This window comes from Macaca mulatta, chromosome 4, assembly GCF_049350105.2.
Source record: "Macaca mulatta isolate MMU2019108-1 chromosome 4, T2T-MMU8v2.0, whole genome shotgun sequence".
Taxonomy (NCBI): domain Eukaryota; kingdom Metazoa; phylum Chordata; class Mammalia; order Primates; family Cercopithecidae; genus Macaca; species Macaca mulatta.
Window position 1 is genome coordinate 135,591,455 of NC_133409.1, and position 23,535 is coordinate 135,614,989.

The window sequence follows — 23,535 nt, forward strand, 5'->3', positions numbered from 1 at the left end:
CAACCTTATTGGGCACATACTTTCGATATTTCCATTTTATATGTAAGCAAATTGAGGCATAGAGAGGTTGGATAATTTACAAAGGTCGCATAGCCTCCAGGATTCAGTGTGAGATGGGACTAGAGGGATAGATATGGCTTTATCTGCCAAAGTGAGAATGTTGGATTTAATTCTAAATGGTATTGAAGCCATTCGTGGGTCCTGAGACAGTACAGACTTGGTCTTATTTACAAAGGGGTTGTAGAGGAGCCGGGGGGAACAGGAAGCATGATGAAGGCTGTCACCCTGGACCAGGTAAGAAATATTCACGGCTTGGACAAGAGTGGTAGCAATGGAGATGGAATCATGTGGATGGAAGTAGGATTTAGTTTGCAAATTAGAACAAATTTTGCTGATTGGTTAAGGAAGTAAAAGGGAAAGGAAGGACAAAGGAAAACTGTTTCTCTACACACAACACTTCTGACACCAAATGTGTGGGTTTTCCACACCAAACAATTCTCCAGTTCTCTTCAGATATCAACTGGGTGTCCTAGAACTTAATTCAATTCTGACACTAACCGCATGACGTTACCACAGACCCATAGGTTAGGGGCTCAGTCCCACAAGACTCTCCCCAACTTCAGATGCCAGTTGAAATTAGTGCGGCCCCAGGTCATCCACGCTTCTGTCCAACTTGTCTACAAATCGGGGGTTTTCCACAACCACCTCTTTGGGTTTGATAATTGTCTGTAAGGGCTCACAAAACTCAGGGAAACACTTTGCTTCCTATTGCCAGTTTCTTGCAAAGGATATTAGAAAGTGTACACATGAATAGCCAGATGAAGAAGCACATAGGGCAAGGTTTGGAAGCATCCCAAATATAGGAGCTTCTTTCTCTGAAGTTGGGTGTGTTACCCTCTGGCATATGTGTTCACCAACCCAGAAGCTCTTTGAACCCCTTTATTTAGGGTTTTTATGGAAGCTACATTACAAAGGCGTGATTGATTCATTTATTCTCCATTGGTGACTAGCTCAATCCCCAGCCCATATCCCCTTCCCAGAGCCTGGGGGATGGGGCTGACAGTTCCAGCCCTCTCATCTCATCGTTGGTTCCTTTGACAACTAGCCCCCCGACTTCCAAGAGTCACTTCATTAGCATAGTCAGGTGTGATTGGAAGGGGCTTATTGGCTGGGCAGGGTGGCTCACATCTGTAATCCCAGCACTTTTGAAGGCTGAGGCAGGCAGATCACTTGAGGTCAGGATTTCAAGACCAACCTGGTCAACATGGCGACACCCCATTTCTACTAAAAATACAAAAAATTAGCCAGGCGTGGTGGTGCTTGTCGGTAATCCCAGCTACTCAGGAGGCTGAATTGCTTGAACCCGGGAGTCAGAGGTTGCAGTGAGCCAAGATCACTCCATTGCACTCCAACCTGGGTAACAGAGCAAGACTCCATGTTGAAAAAAAAGGGAGGGGGCTTACTATGTATGAATACCAAAAGATGCTCCTCTCTCCCCTATCATTCAAGAAATTGCAAAGGTTTTAGGAGCTCTGTGCTAGGAACCACAGACCAAATATATGTTTATTATTTCACAGTATCAAACAGAATTATCATGGATGATTTCTAGGTTTGAACTTGAGCAGCTAGCAAACATTGTTGCCATTTTGTGCAATGGCAAGACAAAAGGAGAAAAGGCTTTATTTCAGTGGGACAAGTGAAGAGTTCTGTGTAGGCCAGTGTGTGTTTTGAGATGCCTTTTAGACATGCAAACAAAGCCAATGAGAAACCAATTGGATAACAATAATCTGGAGCTCGCAAAAGGGATCAAGGCAAAAAATATTATTGTGGGTGTCACTAGTCCACTGATGATTTTTTATTGAAAAGGGTTGTTTGAGTTCCCCAGGAGGATAATGTAGAGAAGAGAAGAGGGCCCAGAACTGACACCTGGCAGTCTTGGGGCACATTCAAAAGTTGGATAGCAGGAAAGGTACCTCCTGTCATCTCTGGATTCATCTGGTATGAGCAGACTGGAACCTCAGTGGAACACCCTTGGAAGAGAGGGAGGATCCATTACCAACCCACCAAGAACCAGTGCGACAGCCTGTTCTGACTGCATCTACAGTTGATTGACCTAGTCCTTTGCTACACTGGATTCTATTTCATACTGAATTCCTGTTATCTGAACATGCTCTTTATTTTTGTGTATCTGATTTTTTTCTTCAGATTTTTTTTCTTCTGAAAAGCCCCTCTGACACCTCCTTCCCCTGTCCGGTCACTGTCACCGCTGTGCTCCCATAACGAGTTGCACACTTTAATGTGATAGCACTTATCGCATTAACCACTTTTAGTTCTCTGTCTTCTCTATCAGACTATTCAGAGCCAGAGACATGGCCTACATCTTCATACTCAGCACTTGCAAACTACCTATAGGGTCTCAGTCTCTGCAGATATCTATTGAACAAGTGATGGAAGGAATTCCTCAGACCTGGCACCCAATTCGTGTTGCATATGCAACCCCATACGCCAATCTCTAAATTTTCTCCCAATAAAGGTTTCAGGAAAAAGAATAACTTTATTAGCTATGGAGTAAAACTAGATAGGAAGGTGTGGTTTCTAAAGAGTCATTATTAAGTTCACATTAATACTAATGGTAATAATAAATAACGAGTAAATCAACATCACCTTGTACTGAACACTTAGTACATATTGGGCACCACTCTAAGTTTGTGTGTCGTTCATAAACTAATTCAAAAATTAGAACCTCAGAATTTCTCATTTTAACATTGTCTAGACAAAGCACTTATTCTTTCTTTAATTTTTCATTTTATAGTCTTTTTGATGGTAAAGATCTCCAAAACGTAAATTTCTTGTATTTCCTTAGCACTTTATTCTTCAGTGAATGCCAAATAAGCAAGTGCCTATTTGATTTAGCCATGATGTCTGTTACATATGCGAAATCTCAGCCACTTTTCAAATAAAGAATTCCGACCATGGCTTTTCTAAATTATTTTTCTGAATTAGTTTAGAAAATGTTGGGATAGTTTGGGAGAAAGGTAAAGTAAGTAACATTTATGGTGCCCCTATCTTTCCATGGTATATCAAGACAGTTTTCAGTTGGTAATCATGTTTTTAGTTCTTAATAACTACTCAAAGATTACACCATATGCAAGAAAGTTTATACCACATGCTAGTAATCCTCAGACACATTAAAAACAGAGTTTGCTTTTTTGGAGGATTGCCTTGGAAATAATCTGTATCCTAATTTATATAACTAGTTATCTTTTATGTAGCTAATGATTTGCTTGTATGGATACTGGTAGAAGACAGATTCCATGTTATAAAAAGTTTGGGAATATCAGTGTAAATAACTGTTTTATTACAGGATTTCTCAAAGCCTGTAATATACTAGTGTGTCCAGCGAATCACCAATAACATGTAGCATTTTTCACATTTGGTTGCTCATGGAACCTTTTTCCTCCTTCATACATTTGACATCTTGCAAATATTTCATAGAACACAATTTGGAAAAACTGTGGCATTTAAGTTGTGAAGATGCAGGAGGCATACTTATTATTTTCCAATCTTTGTTATGGAAAAGCAAAAGCAACAGTTTTATTATGCAATGCCTGCAAAGATTACAACAAAAATCCCATAAGGGTACCTATCTCCTTTTAATATTAGATTGCTCAGATCTGAGCAAATAAGCAGAAAGTCTTAATTTAATAGAGAATAGTGCTGTATGTCACTGTTTCACTGTTGAGGTGTTAACCCTCCCTCAGCCTAAGACAGGAAGTTTCCAAATTCTCTAGTCTCTGGATTTTCCAGAATGGCATTTAGGATCATCTATAGTATGGCCTTAGTGGATCTCTCACTGTTCCATCACATATGTCTCACCTTCTGGGCAAACTGGGCCCTTTGACATTTTCTAAATATACTCATGCTGTCTGCAGTCTTACTTTTGTTCTTCCTCTTTGCCTAAAATATTCACCCATTCATCTCCTTATGTTGAAGTTGGACCATTTGCTAATTTAATATATATTTACTGGGGTCTACTCTATGCAAGGAACTAATCGTATTTGTAGTTTTAGAGAAAGATATTCACAAAATATTTTCTTTTTCATGTAGTTGGGTGTGAACCCTATCTGCTTTTAACTACCTTAGAATATTTTACACCTCAGAGAATAGTTTCTTTGCCTGCATGATATTCCAGTCAACTGTGTGCTTGTCTGTTACCTCCTAGTAGACTAAGTGTATTGCAAGCAAGAGCTGTGCCTTAATTGTAATACTGGTACAGCCTGTCTCAGCTCCTGGTCCCTACATAGTACTTAACAATCTGTCAGGTTGAATGGAGTTCATGGACACCCATATGGGCATTAGTAGAACCTGGTGGAGTCTAGGTTCCTAGACTCCACTAACCAAAGGTGTTTGCTTCTGACTCCTTAGGAATTCCATCTATACTGACAGAAAAGATTTCCCAGGCAGCACCCAACAAACCTTTTCCTGCAGAATGGGCTTGCTTTTGAACAAGCCTCATCCAGAGATAAAGAGAGACATGGCTGGAGACCCTAGTTCTACTCTTACCCACTCATTCCCAAGATGGTCTGAAAGCAAATGTGAAAAAGAGAAATGTGTTGACTTAATTAAACTGACAACATGGTTGACTTTTCTTAAGTAAATACTGTCAAAAACAAATGGAGATCTCAGTTATTTCAAGTAATTTTCAAAATGCAAACATTTGCTTGAAATATTGTTAACTAAACTGTCTAATTTGACTGAAAGTTTCTGCCATTACTTTAGATGGTACAAAATTTGCTGGTTGATGCCCCTCATCCACCCCGCCCCCTCCTTTTTCAGGTGCTTTCAGTCTAAGGATCAAATAAAGTATGCACATCCCATTAGGAAAGTTTGATGCACCTGTGTTTAGAGGGCGTCTTCATTCTTCCAGCTCAGATACTTGTGCCCCATTGCCCCTTTTCCAATTGTTTTTTGAAATGAATGATTCAGGAAAAGAAAAAGAAAAAGCAATTCAAAAGGGTAAAGGCAGAAGAAAAAGGCCAGGTGCCTTCTCGTATCTTTTTCTTTGCTTTTGATGTCAGTCTTTTATTGCTTTTTACATAAGTGGAATGAGAATTTAGACAAGAATAAGATGAGTAAAACCTTTCTGACAGGGACTATCTTAGCTACTTGATAGCTTTAAGACTGTGGGAACCTAAGTTGGATACTAATCCATCACATTACAGTAATCAACATTGGCTTAGTTTTTTATGCCATTCATTTTACCTTGTCAAGAGGAAAGTGATAAAGAAAAATAGGCAACTAACTAAACTTGTAATAGGTAATAGTAATAGGAACACTTTACGTGCTGTCAGAGGCAACATCTAACCTCTGTTGATGAGCTTACATGAAATCACTTTCTGGCCTCTATAATCTATCTATTTATTTCTCATTAAAATTTTTTTTCTACAGGCAAAGATAAGATTAAAGTGTCTGAAGATGACCTGGAGAAACTCCTTCTAATTAAATGGTGTGTTTTGGAAACCATTCGTTTAAAAGCTCCTGGTGTCATTACTAGAAAAGTGGTGAAGCCTGTTGAAATTTTGGTAAGCTTTGGTTTGGTTTTAAATTAGTCAACCTTCTACAAAAAAAAATGTACACATTTTGCCCACATATATTTTTCAGGTTGACATATCTTGATTTATTTTTACTTGACAAATAAATATTTTATATATTTGTCTTGTACAACATGTGGTTTTGAAATATGTATACATTGTGGAATGGTTAAATCAAACTAAATAATATATGCATTACCTCACTTGCTTATCAGTTTTCTGTGTAAGAAGACTAAAAATCTATTCTCTTGGCAATTTTCAGGAAAACAATATGTTGTTACTAAGAATAGTCACCATGTTATACAATAGACCTCTTGAACTTACTCCTCCTGTCTAACTGAAGTTTTGTATCCTTTGACGCATATCTCCCCAGGTCCTCCTCCACACCCCTTCTTTACTCTTCAATCCCTGGTAACTACCATTCTACTCTATTTCTGAGCTCACTTTTTTTAGATTCGACATATAAGTGAAAATACACTTACTTGTGGTTTGTCATTCTTCCTGGCTTGTTTCACTTAACAAAATGTTTTCCAGTTTCATTCATGTTGTCACAAATAAGAGCATTTCCTTCTTTTTAAAGGTTAAATAGTATTCTATTATATATGTATACATTTTATTTATACATTCATTCATTGATGGATACTTAGGTTGAGTCCGTATCTTGACTATTGTGAATAGTGCTGCAATAAACATGGGAGTGCTGATATATCTTCAACATACTGATTTCATTTCCTTTGGATATGTACCCAGTAGTGGGGTTGCTAGATCATATGGTAGTTCTATTTTTAATTTTTTTGAGGCACCTTCATACTGTTTACCATATGGCTGTACTAATTTACATTCCCACCAATAGTGTGCAAGTGTTCCCTTTTCTCTACATCCTCTTCCACAATTATCTTTCATCTTTTTGATACAGCCATTCTACAGGTGCAAGGTGATATATCCTTGTGTTTTTAATTTATATTTTCTTGATGATTAGTAATGTTGAGCATGTTTTTATACCTGTTGGTCATTTGTATGCCTTCTTTTGAGAAATGTCTATTAAGATTCCTTGCCCATTTTTAAAAATCAGTTTTTGTTTTGTTTTTGTTTTTTACTATTGAGTTGTTTAAATTTCTTGTATATTTTGGATATTAACCTCTTCTCAGATGTATGGCTTGCAAAAATTTTCCCCCATTAGGTTGTATCTTCATTCTGTTGATTGTTTCTTTGGCTATACACAAGCTTTTTAGTTTAATGTAATCCTATTTTTCTATTTTTGCTTTGGTTACCTGTGCTTTTGGGTTCATATTCTCAAAAAATTGTTGTCCAGATCAGTGTCATGGGGGCTTTTTCCATATGTTTTCTTCTGGTAGTTTACAGTTTCAGATCTTACTTTCAAGTCTTTAATCTATTCCAGTTGATTTTTGTATATGGAGTGAAATACAGATCTAATTTCATGCTTATAAATGTGGATGTCCAGTTTTCCCAATATCATTTATTGAAAAGACTGTCCATTTTCCATTGTATGTCCTTGGAAACTTTGTTGAAATTCAATTGACTATAATGTGTGTACTTATTCTGGGGCTCTCTATTCTGTTCTGTTGATCTATGTGCCTGGTTTTATGGCAGTACCATGCTGTTTTGATTACTGTAGCTTTATAGTATATTTTGAAGTCAACTAGTATGATGATTCAGGTTTATTCTTTTTTCAAGGGTCTTTTGTAGTTTCATATGTTTTTTCTATTTCTGTAAAAATGTCATTAGAATTTTTATAGCATATAATATGTAATTTCTTGAATTCCATTGAGCACAGAATGACCCTAGAACAGGTTATTAATAAGAGTTGTATAGCAATGTTACATTAATATAGAAATTCATCTTATGGCAAGTACTTTATGTAAAACATAATAACCCTTTAATAATCATTCTGGCCATCTGATTCTGTATCAGAATCAATATAATCCTATTTAAATCAGGCAGGTGAATTGAATGGTCTCTTGTCTACTGATTCAACCAACAAGAATTTCTTAGCACCAATGAGCTAAGGAATTCAGTATGCGAAGAAAGTTATTTTGCATAGCTGGAAGACAATTTCAGGCCACAGATTACAGATATGGGAACAGATAACAGGAATATATTGGATAATCTCAATTTATATTAGGAGCCAGCAGCTGAATGAAGGTGAGAGGATTTTCTATGGACAAAGTAGGAGGAAATTCTCAAGTGCACCATGAAAGGGTATGTGCACATGGCAGACTTATCAGTTAAATATTTGTGAATTAATATGGCATAACAAATTATTTTTTTTGAAATGATTTGACTTAGGGCCTGCATTATCCAGATGGATCACATTTAGTCAGTCCTCTGCTTTTGTTTGCTTTTTTATATGCAGCTTGAGAGTGCTTGGACTCAAACCAAGGAAATTTTGTGATAGAACACAGATAAAAATCCACATTTTGTAAAAGTTGAAACTTTTGCTTCCAAAGGAGGCATGATTTATCTAATTGATCTTATGTAAATTAGAGTATTTAGTTTTTGTGGGATTTCAACAGTTCATATTTTTATATATTTTTATTTTATTTTAATTTTTTTTGAGACAGGGTCTCACTCTGTCACCCAGGCATGGGTGCAGTGGCACAATCTCAGCTCACTGCAACCTACAAGTAGCTCTTCTACGGTCTTTTAACCTCCTATCTTTGTCGGGATTATGTTATAAAGGGAGTTGTAACTTTTGTTGGGGCAATTAACCTCCTATAGTTTTTCAAAAGTAATTTTACTTATTTTGACAGCTTTGCCACAAGAGATACCCGTGCTCAAACACATGCACACAGATGTATACTCTTGCATGCACAGTCCCCCATCCGCACAACCTCTTAAATGTACTACCACAACTATCTAATATTCTGTTTGTATGACATTAATATAGAAACCAAAGTTTCAGCACAGTGTAAATCTGTCATTAAAATTTTTTAACACTAATTCTTCACTTTTTATGCATCTGAGAGTTTTCACATTTATTTCAGTGGTCACATAATAGTCCATTTTCTTGATAGCATAAATATTTATTGATTTTTGACTCTTCAGAATTTAGATTGTTTTACTTTGTGGTTATGTTAATGTGGTAATTGTTTATGTCTTTGTACATATACATTCATTTTAAATAATTAACATTGAATTATAGTAGTAGATTACTAGCCACAAGGCATAAACACACTTATGATTCACTGCATATAATCCTGTTACAAGTCTGAACTATTTTATAGCACCAACAACTTGGAATTTCACAATATATATTATTTTTAATAAAAAAGGATAGATATCTAAAACAATTCAAGAAATTATTTAAAAATTAATAATCTATTACCTCTACCTCTTTACATCCATGCTTTCTTTTAGAGAACATGAGGCTTAAATATATCCAGGCTTTTTACAAGCCTTAGCAGCTGGTCATGACTATCTCAATGGGAGGGCAACCCCAGAAACATGCACAGGCTGCCATCTTCTGGGCATGTTCTAGGACTTTCTTTCATTATTTTTCACAGCATTTTTTTAGTATTTGTAAAAGGTGAAATTTTTCTTCTACTTACTGTTTCTTCTATAAATAAACACACAGTTTTTCCTCTAAGAAGGCCTAACCTAATCACTATAAAGTTCTCCCTGCAAAGTTGAGACTTTATCTTTAGAAATAATAACTGGCACAACTTTTTCTTCTTATTAAATAGGTAAAACATGGTATTTGTACCGTGGGGAAAAAGGAGACCATAACAAGAAAAGGTAGCAGAAGGGGACAGGACCATAAAAAGAAGTTAAATGAATAAATTAAAAATTGCTTAAATCCCTTAAGCCAGAGATAATTGCTGTGTTCATATTGGTATTATAATTTCAGATGTTTTTCATGTGGTGTATGCATTTAAAGAAATTCAACTGGAATTGTACTATGCTAATTGTTTTGTAACCTGCTTTTATTTTATTAAATAACAGATTATGAGAGGTGTTCTTTCTTTTTTTTTTTTTTTTTTTTTTTGAGATGGAGTCTCACTCTGTTGCCCATGCTGGAGTGCAGGGACATGATCTTGGCTCACTGCAACCACCGCCTCCCAGGTTCAAGCAATTCTCCTACCTCAACCTCCCAAGTAGTGAGATTACAGGAGTGTGCCATCATGCCCAGTTGATTTTTGTATTTTTAATAAAGCCAGGATTTCCCCATGTTGGTCAGGCTAGTCTTGAACTCCTGACCTCAGGTGATCTGCCCACCGTGGCCTCCCAAAGTACTGGGATTACAGGCATAAGCCAACACGCCCAGCTGAAAAGTTTTCTGTATTAATAAAACACATCTACACAATTTTGAATTGGTAGCAAAGTCATCTAATATATGGATATAGTATACATTTTTAAACCAGTCCCTGTTCTTGAATATGTATGTGGCTTCCAATTTTTCACCTCTATAAACAGTGTGAAGATGAACATTCTTTTAGCTAAATCGTTGTATAATTACTAATTATTTCCTTAGTATAAATTCATACAATGTGGTTCTTTCAAGATTCATATGTTTTCGAAAACAGGCGGAATGTTTTTGCTGAACTGAAGTTTAATGATAATGTTCGCAGAAATTTGTATTTTAAAACACATTTCACACGGGCTTATCTATGTTGAGTAATGACAGAGGCTCATATTTCCTCCTCTATTGGGCAACTGGTCAAAGTTCCTTTCTATGCATACTAGAAGTATTCTCCCACTACCCTTCCCTAAGGTAGTTTGAACAGGCTCTCTTTGTTTATTTTTGCCTGTGTGCCCTTTCCTGGAAATGGAATGAATTGAAATGGACAAACACTCTCTACTTTCTTGGATTTACTGCATTCTTTCTTTCTCTTTATTATGCTACCTTTCTAAAACTCTGAAACTTCTACCTGTATTCTCTTTTCAAGGTTTTATATGTTTGGTAGAAAAGTTTATCTTAAAGAATATCCAGAAAAGAGTAATTTAAAAACGTATTGGAAAAGATGAGTAATTGAGAAATATTAATTATCCTTTACAGGTATTAAAACCTGTTATAAAGCTAAAAGAATTAAAATGTTATGATCGTGGTGTCAGACCAGATGTTCAGATCAATAGAAAAAACTGGAAAGATAACAAAGAAATTAGCTCCCTTATAAGTAAGAATTTAATATAGGATAAGTGACTCTTTTTATAAATCAGTGTAAAGAGAAGAAGTTAATATGTGGTTTGGGATGACTGACTAAAAGTGTTTTTTTTTTAAACTTCTAAAGTAGAAGTTCTCAAACTTTTTGGTTTCACGATCCCATCACACTCTTCAGAATTATTGAAGATCCCAAAGAATTTTTGTCTATGTCTATTTTAAATCTGTCAATATTAGCTATATTTCAAATTTAAACTGAGAAGTTGTTAAAATATTAATTTGGTGATTCATTTAAAAATAACAAAAACCTCTTACATGCTAACATAATAGCATGGTTTTCTAAAACATTAACTGTATTTATTTTATAAAAAGAAGAAGGCTGCCTGATTTTAAGATTAATCAATGAAACCACAAAGAGGATAAACAGATTCGAATGTACCATATCAAAATTTAATGTCTCATTTTTTAAAATTGTAACTCAAATGTGAATATAATGCAAACATCAATATACAACACAACTATAAATAATTTTAATATTTAAAGAACTGACAAAAGTCAGTAAGTGAGTGCCACATAGGTTAATCAGGACAGAACATAAGAATTTATAGGATAAAATAAATGGAAAAACTCTCAACATAAACATAAAAATGTAAATGTAAAACATAAAAATGTAAACCTAAAACAACCATTAAAAATGTCAGATTACAGATAAAAGGGTACTGAAACTTACATTCTCATAAATTATAGTTAGAAATATGTATTGCGGCCGGGCGCGGTGGCTCACGCCTGTAATCCCAGCACTTTGGGAGGCCGAAGTGGGCGGATCACGAGGTCAGGAGATCGAGACCATCCCGGCTAACACGGTGAAACTCCATCTCTACTAAAAACACAAAAAGCTAGCCAGGCGTGGTGGCGGGCGCCTATAGTCCCAGCTACTCGGGATGCTGAGGCAGGAGAATGGCGTGATCCCGGGAGGCGGAGCTTGCAGTAAGCCGAGATCCGGCCATGGCACTCCAGCCTGGGCGGCAGAGAGAGATTCCGTCTCAAAAAAAAAAAAAAAAAGAAATATGTATTGCTACAAAATTTGAGGAAACAGTTGAATAACATGCATTTATAGCCTTAAAATATCATGTCCTGTGTCATGTGAACATCTGTGTTAACAGAATCTGTGTGAAAAAATGCTGTGTGGAACAAAGTGCTTATGGTGGCACTATTTACCATAGAAAAAAAAGTAGGCAATGATTACATTAATTATTGTTTAATCTACCCAATGGAAGATTAAACAGTCATTGGAGGAAGAAATATTCACCATGAATATACAATAAAAAGGGAAAACATGTTATGAAGTTAAGTGAGTTAAGAAAGATTAAATTGGTTATTCAGGAGGATCAAAACTATGTTTAACAACAACAAAAAATCTCCTATTACTACTAAGTAAGCATACTGGAAAGAAGTCTAACTAATTAATTACTGTCTTGAGGTGTCAGAACTCTGGATTTTCCTTTTTAGTTTTTCTACTTTTCAGAATTTTCCAAACTTTTTGTAGATGTCAGTTTTTATCATACGAAAGAATATACTCTTTAATTTAAAAAATACTTATTTTGTTTATTTAATTTAATTTTATTTTTTTGGCACAAACACCAGCCAAGTCTCTGATTAAAAGCTAGGAGAAAAGGCTGTGTGCTTCAGACCTCCTGCTATAGATATGTTGCCTCTGGACTCTTCCTTTCTTTTTAAGATTATACATTCCTGGTGGCACCCACTTAGCTCTGAGCACCTTTCTTGAATTACAACACAGAGTCCTACCTTCTCTTCCTTTTTTAAAGAAAACCCCACTTCTAGATTAGCAGATGAAGCTTGTTTTGGCCTCACACCATCCAGGTGAGGTGCGGTGGCCAGGCTCAATTCCGTCTACCTGAGAGATGCAGTTCTTGCCATACACAGAAGTTGTAGCTTCCCTTTGCTAGTGATCTGTGTTCTCCTTCTGCGACTGTCTTGTTTCCCTCTAGATCTTTCGCTTCATCTGTCATGTAAGTAAAGATAGGGACTGTTTAGGCTGGGTGTGATGATGTCTGCTTGCTCAGAGGGTTTCTTGATCGAACCAGCTCCAGCATTCCTTCATGCTATTTATCAGTCTGACAGTTGCTGCTGCTGCAACAGGAACCTCTTTCTTGTCTCCTCCCTGTTGCTAGTGGTAATTCTGCTACTGAGGACCTGTATGAAGTTCTCCTCCCTTTGCTAACCTGCTTTGTAGGCTGCAACAGTCAGCAGCCTCCAAGTCATGAGCACGGGTCAACAGCAACTGAAGAGGACTTTGCGGTGGGAAGGGGAAGGGCTGTGGTTGTCCTGACTGAAGGTCTGTCCCTGTGCTGCCCCCAACCCTGCTCTCAGATACACATCACGGCCCTCTGTGGCTGATTCCAGAGTCAGTCATGACCTCTCTAGCCTCAGTTCCAACAGAAGTAAAACAAACAGACAGGATTGGGATCTCACAAGTTTCTCTATTTTAAAATGATAAGAGGGTGCCTGCAAAAGCTTCACTCTCTTTCCAGTCTTGGATTTGAGTCTTTCCAGCTCTCCTGGTTCTGAAATGGCCAAATCTCAAGCAATACTCAGCTCCCACTAGAGCCAATAGGGGTTCTCCTGGGTTAAAAAAATGATGACATCCCTACCCCATATTCCACTCACAGCTACAAGTAAAAGACATATTTTTATTTTTCTTTGAGACAGCATCTCACTCTGTCTCCCAGGCTGGAGTATAGTGACACAATCATAGCTCGCTGTGCCCTCAACCTCCTGGGCTCAAGCAGTCCTCCTGTCTCACCCACCCAGGTAGCTGAGACTATAGGTGTACCATCATTCCCAGCTAATATTTTTAGGGTTATTTTTGTAGAGACGAGGCCTTCCTATGTTGCCTAGGCTGGTCTCAAACTCCTGAGCTCAAAGGATCCTCCCACCTAGGCCTCCCAAAGTGCTAGGATTACAGGCATGAGCCACCAGACCCAGCAGAAGACGTATTTTTAATTGTAAGGTGTTTATGCCTCGGAGAAGTAAACCTAAAGTAAGTGTTTTGCAAATATCTTGAGGACATTTCAAAATTATACAAGGTTAAATAGGTGTGGCTTATGATGATGGGCAGTGGGAATTACCTAATAAAATCTCTTCACCTTAGTAAAGTTGGTAGCTATCTAGCAATTATAAAACTTGGGAGATCTCTTTGTCCTGTGGTTCCTGAACGTGGTGATGATAGGGAGATTTTGTGAAATGGGTTTTAGTTCTTTGTACAGTTTATAGATCATGAAAACCTGTTGTCATATAAATCAGGAAGGATAATGTAGACTGCCTGAGGAAACACGTTGCTTATCCTCATTCCCACAAGCACTGTGACCCTAAACACAAACCCGACCAAAAAATATATAACACTTGCCTTCTCCTGTGTCTTCCTAACCAGTTGTTTTTCATTTTTTTCTGTCCTAATAACTGATGCTGGACTGACAAAAGAAGAGTTCACTGCCCTGCCCTAACACTGTCATCAGTATCCACAAGAACAGGACATCCTTGGCCCCTCTTCTCAGTGCTAGCGTGGCCATTGTCCCTGTCTCACAGTCCGATTTTTCTGTTCCATAACCTGAGGCTCCACCATAGTTTCTGTCTTTGAGAACTCTGGCCACAAACCCTAATATCAAACATCAAAAGCTACATTAGAATGGACTTATACTAGTTTCAAAACTTTTGACATTTAGCTAGTATTTCCTTTTATGTAACTGAATATATGTACATGTAAATCAGAATTATATAATTCCCTCTGTGTAACCAAATATATGTATATGGAAATCAGAATTATATAGATACTATATTATTAGATTTTATATTTAGTGTTAGATATTATATAATTATATAGATATTAAAAATAAATTTTCTCACAGTCAATTATAAAATGTATATCTTCACCATAATATAATTGTAGCATTAATTTTAGTGGCCAAAACTCTCTTTAAAGCATATTTCCAAAAAATGATTTGGAGCTGATTTTTCTGTTATAGAATTACATCATTCCTTCTGGTGACTTGTTGATGTTGTCTCCGTTTTGGCTACATAGAAATCCAAAGTATTTTCCTGAGCCTGAATTGTTCAAACCTGTAAGTTATCTCTTTCAGTATATATTATTATTTAATTTTAATTTCTTTTTATTTCAGGAGTGTAAATTCATAAATTAGGACTATGTAATTAAGCACCCATATTTCTCTTGTAACTAAGAACAAAGTTGACTACAAAGTATAGAACAGATTTGCAATATAGACAATGCGACATTTACAAATCAGTTAGAAAAGTTTTTGTAATAAACTTCTCTAACTTTAAAATAAATTTTACATCAAACCAGAAGGGCATGTTCAAGTAAATAAGCCTATTTTTGATAGAAGACTTATTTCATGTTCTTTAGGCAATTGCCTCTGTCATTGGTTTCCAAGGAGTACAAAAAATACAAATAAAGCAAAATAAAACTGTGATCTGCTGTTTCTTAGAATTGGAAAGTTACAGGACTGAACGGAATGTTAAGAGGTCATTTAGTCTGTTCTCTGCCTTTAGGTAAAACTGTCAAAAATGGCATCTAGATGCATTCATTCTGCATCCCAAGCTTTTTCCAACAGGCAGGGATGTCAGTGTCTTATTACTAAATTTATTACCAACAGCAATTTTATGACGGAGCCTGAGACCTTATTATAAATATTCTTCCTTTTCTTAGGTCAATTCTGTGGTTGATTTACCTTATCATTTACATTTACCACTTAACAGAATTTTTTTAAAACCTTTTTATTTATAAGTTCATGTTCCAAAAACACAATTGTGTCTAATATTAATAACAGGGTGGAAAAAATTACCAACAACCCTGCAACTTTATATGCAAGGATTAGCTGTACAAGGTCATTTTTAGCCTAGAGAAATAAAGTTAAGCTTATTTATATAAGGCTGATTTGGAAAAAAAAAATGTTTTCTTCCCACAGGAACGTTGGAAAAAGGCAAATTTAGAGAAGCACTCTTTCTTGGACTGCTTCGTGGCATTTGGAAGCGGGAAGTTCCAGTGTCCTGGAAGGTCAGTGAGACAGCTGGGCCACATTTATCCAGAAAGTCTGCAGAAAGATGATGGCTCAGAGGGAGAAAACTTGTGTGTGTGTGTGTGTGTGTGTGTGTGTATTTAAACTATAGGGAAATCCAGAAGAACACATTTGTCTGGTTGACCTGTGGTCCTGTGCAGTGTCTCTGTGGGAATATCTAAAGTGGCTTCTAATAGAGGATCTCATGAGAAGAGATGTTTATACTTGCCAGATGGCGCATCAAAGCAGCATTTATGGTTCAAATTGTCAGCTTTCGTACAAACATAATTGGAAGTGATTTGAGTACTACCTTCTTTAAAAACAAAGATAGAATTATGTTTCTTGTACTACAACATTGTCATGGATATTTGCTAGGGTTACAGAACATCTTTGACTTGGAGCATAGCAGGAGATTACTAGATGGTTTTGGTCTATGGTGTTGGTTTGTGAAACTTTCTTTTGATACCTTATGTAGTTAAATTAATCTGGCACTCAGTGCTCCTCCACAGTGTGATACCCTGTTCTAATGCAAGTGTCCATTGTTTAATGAAAGTTATTATTATCTTTATCTGTTCAAGAAGAAAAGGCTTTTGAACATCTCATCTGTGCCAGGCCCTCTGCTAAGCTTCAGGGAGCACTGAGGAAGACCAACATGGTCCCTGACTTAATAGAATTTACAATCTACATTAAATATATCCCATTTCTTCATTGGGGATGATTCTATAGGGGAAACGTCAGTACCTGTTTATGACAAAATCTCACTCAATGAATGTAAAAATCCATTAAATTTTTATAGTTGAAAAATTGTAGTTTCTTGAAGTCAGTCATCTTCACTATTTGAACAGTAATGCGAGCCCATATTTGCAGTCATTACTTGCTCCACAGTATCCATTCCATCCTTCTGTTTTTCATGTATTTAGTGTATCAGTATGATTGTAGTAATTTACGCTTGCCCTAAAATAGTATTAATTAGTCTTAGCCAATCATGGAAATTCTATCCTCATTTTAGACATTATTCTAGAAACCTAAGCCTAAGCAAATGGGTACCTGGCGTTTTGCTGAGCTGCTTGTCCTGAGGTAGGAGTTGAGCTAAACTGGCCAATCAGAGTGAAAGGAGAGACTTCTTCAGGATGAGGCCCCGTTCATCCTGTCCCACTGGATATGAACAAGGAAGCATGCAGCCTCAGATGTTACTAGCAGCAAGTTCAAGAGGAATAAGCTATATGATGGTGCAGTCTGTAGATGGCAGAGCAGAAATATATTAGAAGCCTGAATCCCTGAAATCTCGGTAATATTATTTTGTTGCTGAATTCATCAGTTTTGAGGAACTTGTCTACTTTCTGTTATGTTAGATAATAAGTGTCCTTACTTTTCAAGTCAGTTTTAGTTGAGGGTTCCATTGTTTAGAGCTGAATACCCACTATATACTGAGATGCCAGCCATAAAACTCCAAAGTTGAACATTGTAATTGAGTGTCAGTTACTTTAGGGACATCATATAACACACAACAATGTTAGCAACAAAAACCCATCATACTCATCCTGCCTCTTGTATTATTTTCACTTTAGAGAAGCAGTTCTTAAGCCAATAACAAATTTCTTGTTTTTGTCACATACCAAGTGTCAACGTCCTAAGAATAGCTCTTCTAAAAACAATAGATGCTACTTTTCTTCAGGTGTCTTTATATCACTATATATATATACACACATACACACATACACACACACCTATATATTGGTATTAATTTGCTTTATTTGTATTTTATTTATATATACCTATATATAGGTGTGTGTATATATATACCAATAGCAACTAAAGAATTTATTATAATCATCCTTGACCTGGAGCTAGCAGTATTTTAAACCAACGACTGAAATCTCTTGCAATGGAGTATATAGTATGGGCCAACTATCAAGGATTACCTACTGACTACTGTTTCCAAGACGGGCTTTTACTACCTTCTATGATGGCTTTTGAAGCTAACAGACATTCTTTTTGAGTTGGAAAGTAATTGGTATAGTAAAGGGAACCATGACGCCGCAACTCAATCAATAGTATCTTCTTTAGACATAAACTACATATTTTTAGAGTGCGCTGAGCTCTTACTCTGTGCAAGGCAGTGTTCTGGGTACCACAGGGGCTTTGGGCATGAGTAAGACATGTTCTCAACCCACATGAGAAACAACTTAGTAGGGGCAAAGTGGACATTGAATTAATAAATAACTGCAAGGATTTCTGGTTGAGAGATGCCAAAGCATCACACTGAGCTTCAAGAGAAAGATACGTCTGGATAAGATGATCTCAGAAGATTTCCTGGGGAAAGTGGCGGAAGATCTTTTAGCTTGAGACAACAGAATGAGCAAATGGTTACTAAGCACAGAGGCGTGTGGCTTAAGGCCTTATGGTTTTACTGTTACTGGGACCAGATTGCAGTGGTGAGAAGTAAGACTGAAAAGGTACACTGGCCCAATTGAAAAGGCCCCGTAATACCTGATGTATGAGTTTATTTGCAGCTCACATGGCACTAATAAAAAACTAAAAGGTTTTGGGCAGAATGGATTTGTGTGAAGCATGACTTAGGTTATATGGTTATGCTAATATTCTATGTGTGAGACACGGAGTAGTAGAATCTACCAGATTTGGAAGATGATTAGAAGTGTGGGTCAGGTGAGAAGAAGGCTTTGAGGTGGACTGTGGCTTTAAATCCAGGTGTCTAGTAGAGGTGGTAGAAATAGAGAAATCAGAAACAAGAGAGAGTCTGGGAGCAAGATCTTAAGTTTTCCTTTGAAAGTCGAGTATGTCAAAATATATATCACTTAACCAAAATCTACCAGTTAAATATAAATGTTGAATACATGTGACCTATTTAAGAAACCTCATTAAGTTTAGTTTTCTACTGTTTCTGTTTTAAAATGTCATTAATTTTTTCTTATCATTTATTAATTATTTTAAACAGCCAATTCATGAAATGTTTTGTTTCTAAAGAGAAATAAAATAGAAAATTGCCCAGGAAAGCAAATGACTTCATTTGTACAATGTATACCAAGATAGATTTTTTTTGCACTAGAAATTTAATCGCACAAATCCTTAGTTGTAATCCCCAGAAAATTGCACTCATTCTTGATTTGTGTTCCAGGAGCCAATTTATTTTCTCATGCACCAAATACTCAGTGAGTCAGAGAAAGTTGCCCATAATATGGCTGATGATCAAAGTTTGTCATGAACACACACTCTTACGGCCTTGCAGCTGTCACTTGTTGGAGTTCAAACCGCTGAGGTGGTATAAGAACCCCTCTCACAAGTAAACACAGAAGGTTGTGCTGATTTAACTCAATAAGTACTCGGTGCTGCCATGGGATAACAACTAAAAATCAGTATGGAAGAACTGTGGTTCCTGTTCCTATTCGTGGGGGTTCTGAAAGTAGGTTTGGAGCAGGATCCCACTGCTAGGCACTTCCTTGTAGCACATGGAAGAAAATCTTTCTAGTAATTCTACTACTGGAGAAGTCTGGTGATTTGTTTTTGTTTTGTTTTGTTTCGGAAAAACAAACAGGAAAGAGCAGCATGAACCACCAGACTTGTTCAGAAATTGTAGCTTGTAAAGTGAAGAGTCTCATTATAGTGGACAGTGTCACATTAAACTCTACTATTTAAATGGAGGAATAAGACGGAGGACTTTCAGTGTAGAGGACAACTCCTTTGAGTGAGCATCTCTGAGAGTTGATGATCTTAGGGATATGCTTGCTATACCTGTCCCCTGGAACACACACCAAAACCAACAAGCTTGATTTTCCTTAGTTCTGATTCCCGCAAGAGACTGCCTGGTTGGCTATGTCATTGTGCAAATTGATAGGCTTAAACTCCGGTATAAAACAACAGCCCTGATCTTTGGCAAGATTAATCTGCTTATAAAGGCATGCTTGGATAAGAAGAGGGTGTAATAAGAGGAAGGCTGCAATACTTGAGAAGTGAAAATGAAGCATGGATTCCTCAGGAATAGAAAGTGTGATTTTTACTATTTGTGTGTGTTTGGGTCTTTCATGTATTCTGGGGAGTCCTAGGCCACAAAGTCATGGACTTGTCTTGAATTCCTAATGAAAAATCACACATCTATTGGAAAATTAATTAAAATCAGAGGACCATCTAATAGTAATTTAGTAGTACTGTTTTTAACCAAACATCTCTGAAGCATCTAGTATTAATACAATTATTCCTTTATTCGATAACTATTTACTGAGTGTGTGCTATGTATCAGGATAGGGTTCTAGCAGTTATCATGGAAAACAAATCAGATGGAGCCCCTTTCCTTGAGGATGTTATATTCTTACCCAAGTCACTTTATTAAAAACTGGGAAGAGTCAAAGACTCATAACATTTCTGAATTGGTTATAATGTGGTTGGGGAAATGAGACAGCAATATGAAAAACAAGCCCTACTTAACAGCTTAAGATGGCACATGACAAATGCCAGAAGACTCAGATATGTAACAACTGCCATAAGAATTTGGAGGAAGGACGATTAGAAAAGGCTTTTGGACTAGATGAGAATAATCAGTAAACAACATAAAAGAAAGCTCAGCTTCCTAAGATTCAGCAGTATCAAATTTCAAGGCAAGAAAACAAATTAAGTGCTCATAGGAATATAATGTACGCATATGTTAGTGATAGCAAGGCAATCATATATTTGGGACTTTTGATGCTCTGAGCACTTTTTTTTTCTATATATTTATGTTAAAGATAATGCCATTTTAAAAGCTGTGCCTTATATAGTAAGTATCTGCACACTCTTGTATTTGAGAAGTGTTATTAGTAGCTTTCTGCCTTTTATACTTAGAAATAGCTGATTGCTTTTAAGGAATGAGCAAATTTAAATCCCCATGGATTTAATGACAATTTAAAAATCCAATCTATTCTGAGGAATTTGTTCCATAAACAAATGCATTCCCTCAACTCTAGTTGTTAAATATAATTAAAGGAACTGTATTTACTTGTATAATTGTTTCCTAATGTTTTCACAAGAGTGTGCACAGATCCTGGAGAGTATATAAAAGAGGGTTAGGAATGAGGGTAGGAAAGGTGAATGTGGCTAATTCTAAGACTCTGAGCCAGGTTATCAGAATCCTTATTGATTTTTAGCCATGCTTCTGTCTTCCCACCTTTTTGCAAAGGAGCAACAAGTCACTCAAAGGAGCATAGAAACCATTGGCAAAATTGCTGTCATTATTTTCCTGGCCAGTTCATTTTGATACTTCATTATGAAGCTAAGATATAAGTATGTCAAGAACAGAAGCAGCAATTCAAGAGTGATCTTTTTTTCTTTTTCAACTTTTATTTTGGGTTCAAGGGGTGCATGTGCAGGTTTGTTACATGGCTAGATTGAGTGTCTCTGTAGTTTGATGTACAAATGATTTGTCACCCAGGTAGTAAGCACAGTGCCCAATACGTAGTTTTTTGAACCTCACCCTCTTCCCATGCTCCACCCTCAACGAGGCTCTCTTTGTGTCCATGTATATTCCATGTTTAGTTCCCACTTATAAATGAGAACATACTGTATTTGGTTTTCTGTTCCTGTATTAATTCATTTAGGATAATGGTCTTCAACTGCATCCATGTTGCTGCAAAGGGCAGGATTTCATTCTATTTTATAGCTGCATAGTATTTCATGGTGTTATTATGTACCATACTTTCTTTTTCTTTTCTTTTCTCTCTCTCTCTCTTTTTTTTCCCCCCTTTTTTTTTTTGAGACAGGCCCTGTTGCCCAGGCTGAAGTGCACTGCCATGATCATAGCTCACTGTAGCTTCAACCTCCTGTGCTCAAGCATCCTCTCACCTCAGCCTCCTGAGTCACTGGCCCTACAGGCATATGCCATAGTGGCCAGCTAATTTTTAAAACAAATTTAGTAGAGACAAGTTCTCACTCTATTTCCTGGGCTGATCTTGAACTCCTGAGCTCAAGTGATCCTCCCACCTTGGCTTCCTAAAGTGCTGGGATTACAGGCATAAGCGACTGCACCGGGCCCCACATAATTTTAAATCTAGTCCACTGTTAACGGGCATCTAGGTTGATTTCATATCTTTGCTATTGTGAATAGTGTTGCAATGAATGTATGAGTTCATGTGTATTTTTGGTATAATCATTTATATTCCTTTGGGTGTAATGGGATTGCTGAGTCGAATGGTAGTTCTAAGTTCTTTGAGAAATCTCCAAACTGCTTTTTATAGTGGCTGAACTGTCTTACATTCCCATCAGCAATGTATAAGCATTGCCTTTTCTCCTTAACCTCACCAGCATCTGTCATTTTTTGACTTTTTGATAATAACCATTCTGGCTGATGTGAGACGTTATCTCATTGTGGTTTTGATTTGCATTCCTTTAATGATTGGTGATGTTGCACAGTTTTTTATATGCTTGTTTTCCACGTGTATTTCTTCTTTTGAGAAATGTCTGTTCATATTCTTTGCCCATTCGTTAAATGGGGTTGTTTGTGTTTTGCTTGTTGATTTAAGTTCCTTATAGATTCTGGATATTAGACCTTTGTCAGATGCATATGCCAAATATTTTCTCCCATTCTGTAGATTGGCTCTTTACTCTGTTGATAGTTTCTCTTACTGTGCAGAAGCTTTTCAGTTTAATTAGGTCCCACTTGTCTATTTTCGTTTTTGTTGCAATGGCTTTTGGAGACTTTATCATGAAATCCTTGCCAAGGCCTATCTCCAGAATGGTATTTCCTAGATTTTCTTTTAGAGTCATTATAGTTTCAGGTCTTACATTTAAGTCTTTATTCATCCTGAGTTGATTTTTGTATGCAGTGAAAGAAGGAGTCCAGTTTCAACCTTCTACATATGGCTAGCTGGTTTATCACAGCACCATTTATTGAACAGGGAGTCCTTTCCCCGTTGCTTATTTTTATTGCTTACTTATTTGATCTGATGTTTTTAGGTGTGCAGCTTTATTCCTGGATTTTCTAACCTGTTCCATTGGTCTATATGTCTGTTTTTGTACGAGTATCATGCTGTTTGGGTTACTGTAGCCTTGTAGTATGGTTTGAAGTCAGGTAACGTGATGTCCCTGGCTTTGTTCTTTTTGCTTAGGATTACTCTGGCAATTTGGGCTCTTTTTTTTGGTTCCATTTGGATTTTAGAATCGTTTTTTTCTAATTCTGTGAAAAATGACATTGGTAGTTTGATAGGAATAGCATTGAATATTTAAATTGCTCTGGGCAGTATGACCATTTTAACAATATTGCTTCTTCCTTTCCATGAGCATGGAACACTTTCCCCATTTGTTTGTGTCATCTCTGATTTCTTTCCTCAGTGTTTTTAAATTCTGAATTTAAATATATTTTACCTCCCTGGTTAGCTGTGTTCCTAGGTATTTTATGTGTGTGGCTGTTGTGAATGGGAGTGCATTCTTGATTTGGCTCTCAGCTTGGGCGTTGTTGGTGTATAGAAATACCACTGATTTTTGCACATTGATTTTGTATTCTGAAACTTTACTGAAGTTATTTATCAGCTTTAGGAGATTTGGGACAGACTGGGGTTTTCTAGGTATAGAATCATATCATTTGTGAAGAGAGAGAGTTTGATTTCTTCTCTTCCTGTTTGGATGCCTTTTATTTCTTTCTCTTGCCTGATTGCTCTGGCTTGGTCTTCTAGTACTAGGTTGAATTGGAGTATGAGAGTTGGGCATTCTTGTCTTCTTTCAGTTTTCAAGGGGAAGGGTTCCAATTTTT

General features: G+C 36.7%; 1 protein-coding gene across 3 annotated transcripts in view; it reads left to right on the plus strand.

The window, feature by feature from the left end:
* CYP39A1 (cytochrome P450 family 39 subfamily A member 1) overlaps positions 1–23,535 on the plus strand; it is a 105,591-nt gene that overhangs the window by 52,341 nt on the left and 29,715 nt on the right. For all 3 annotated transcript variants that reach the window (XM_001102611.5, XM_077998605.1, NM_001194870.3), the window contains 3 exon segments: positions 5,449–5,582; positions 14,754–14,849; positions 15,714–15,802. In XM_001102611.5, the coding sequence (XP_001102611.3) occupies positions 5,449–5,582; positions 14,754–14,849; positions 15,714–15,802 (319 nt within the window).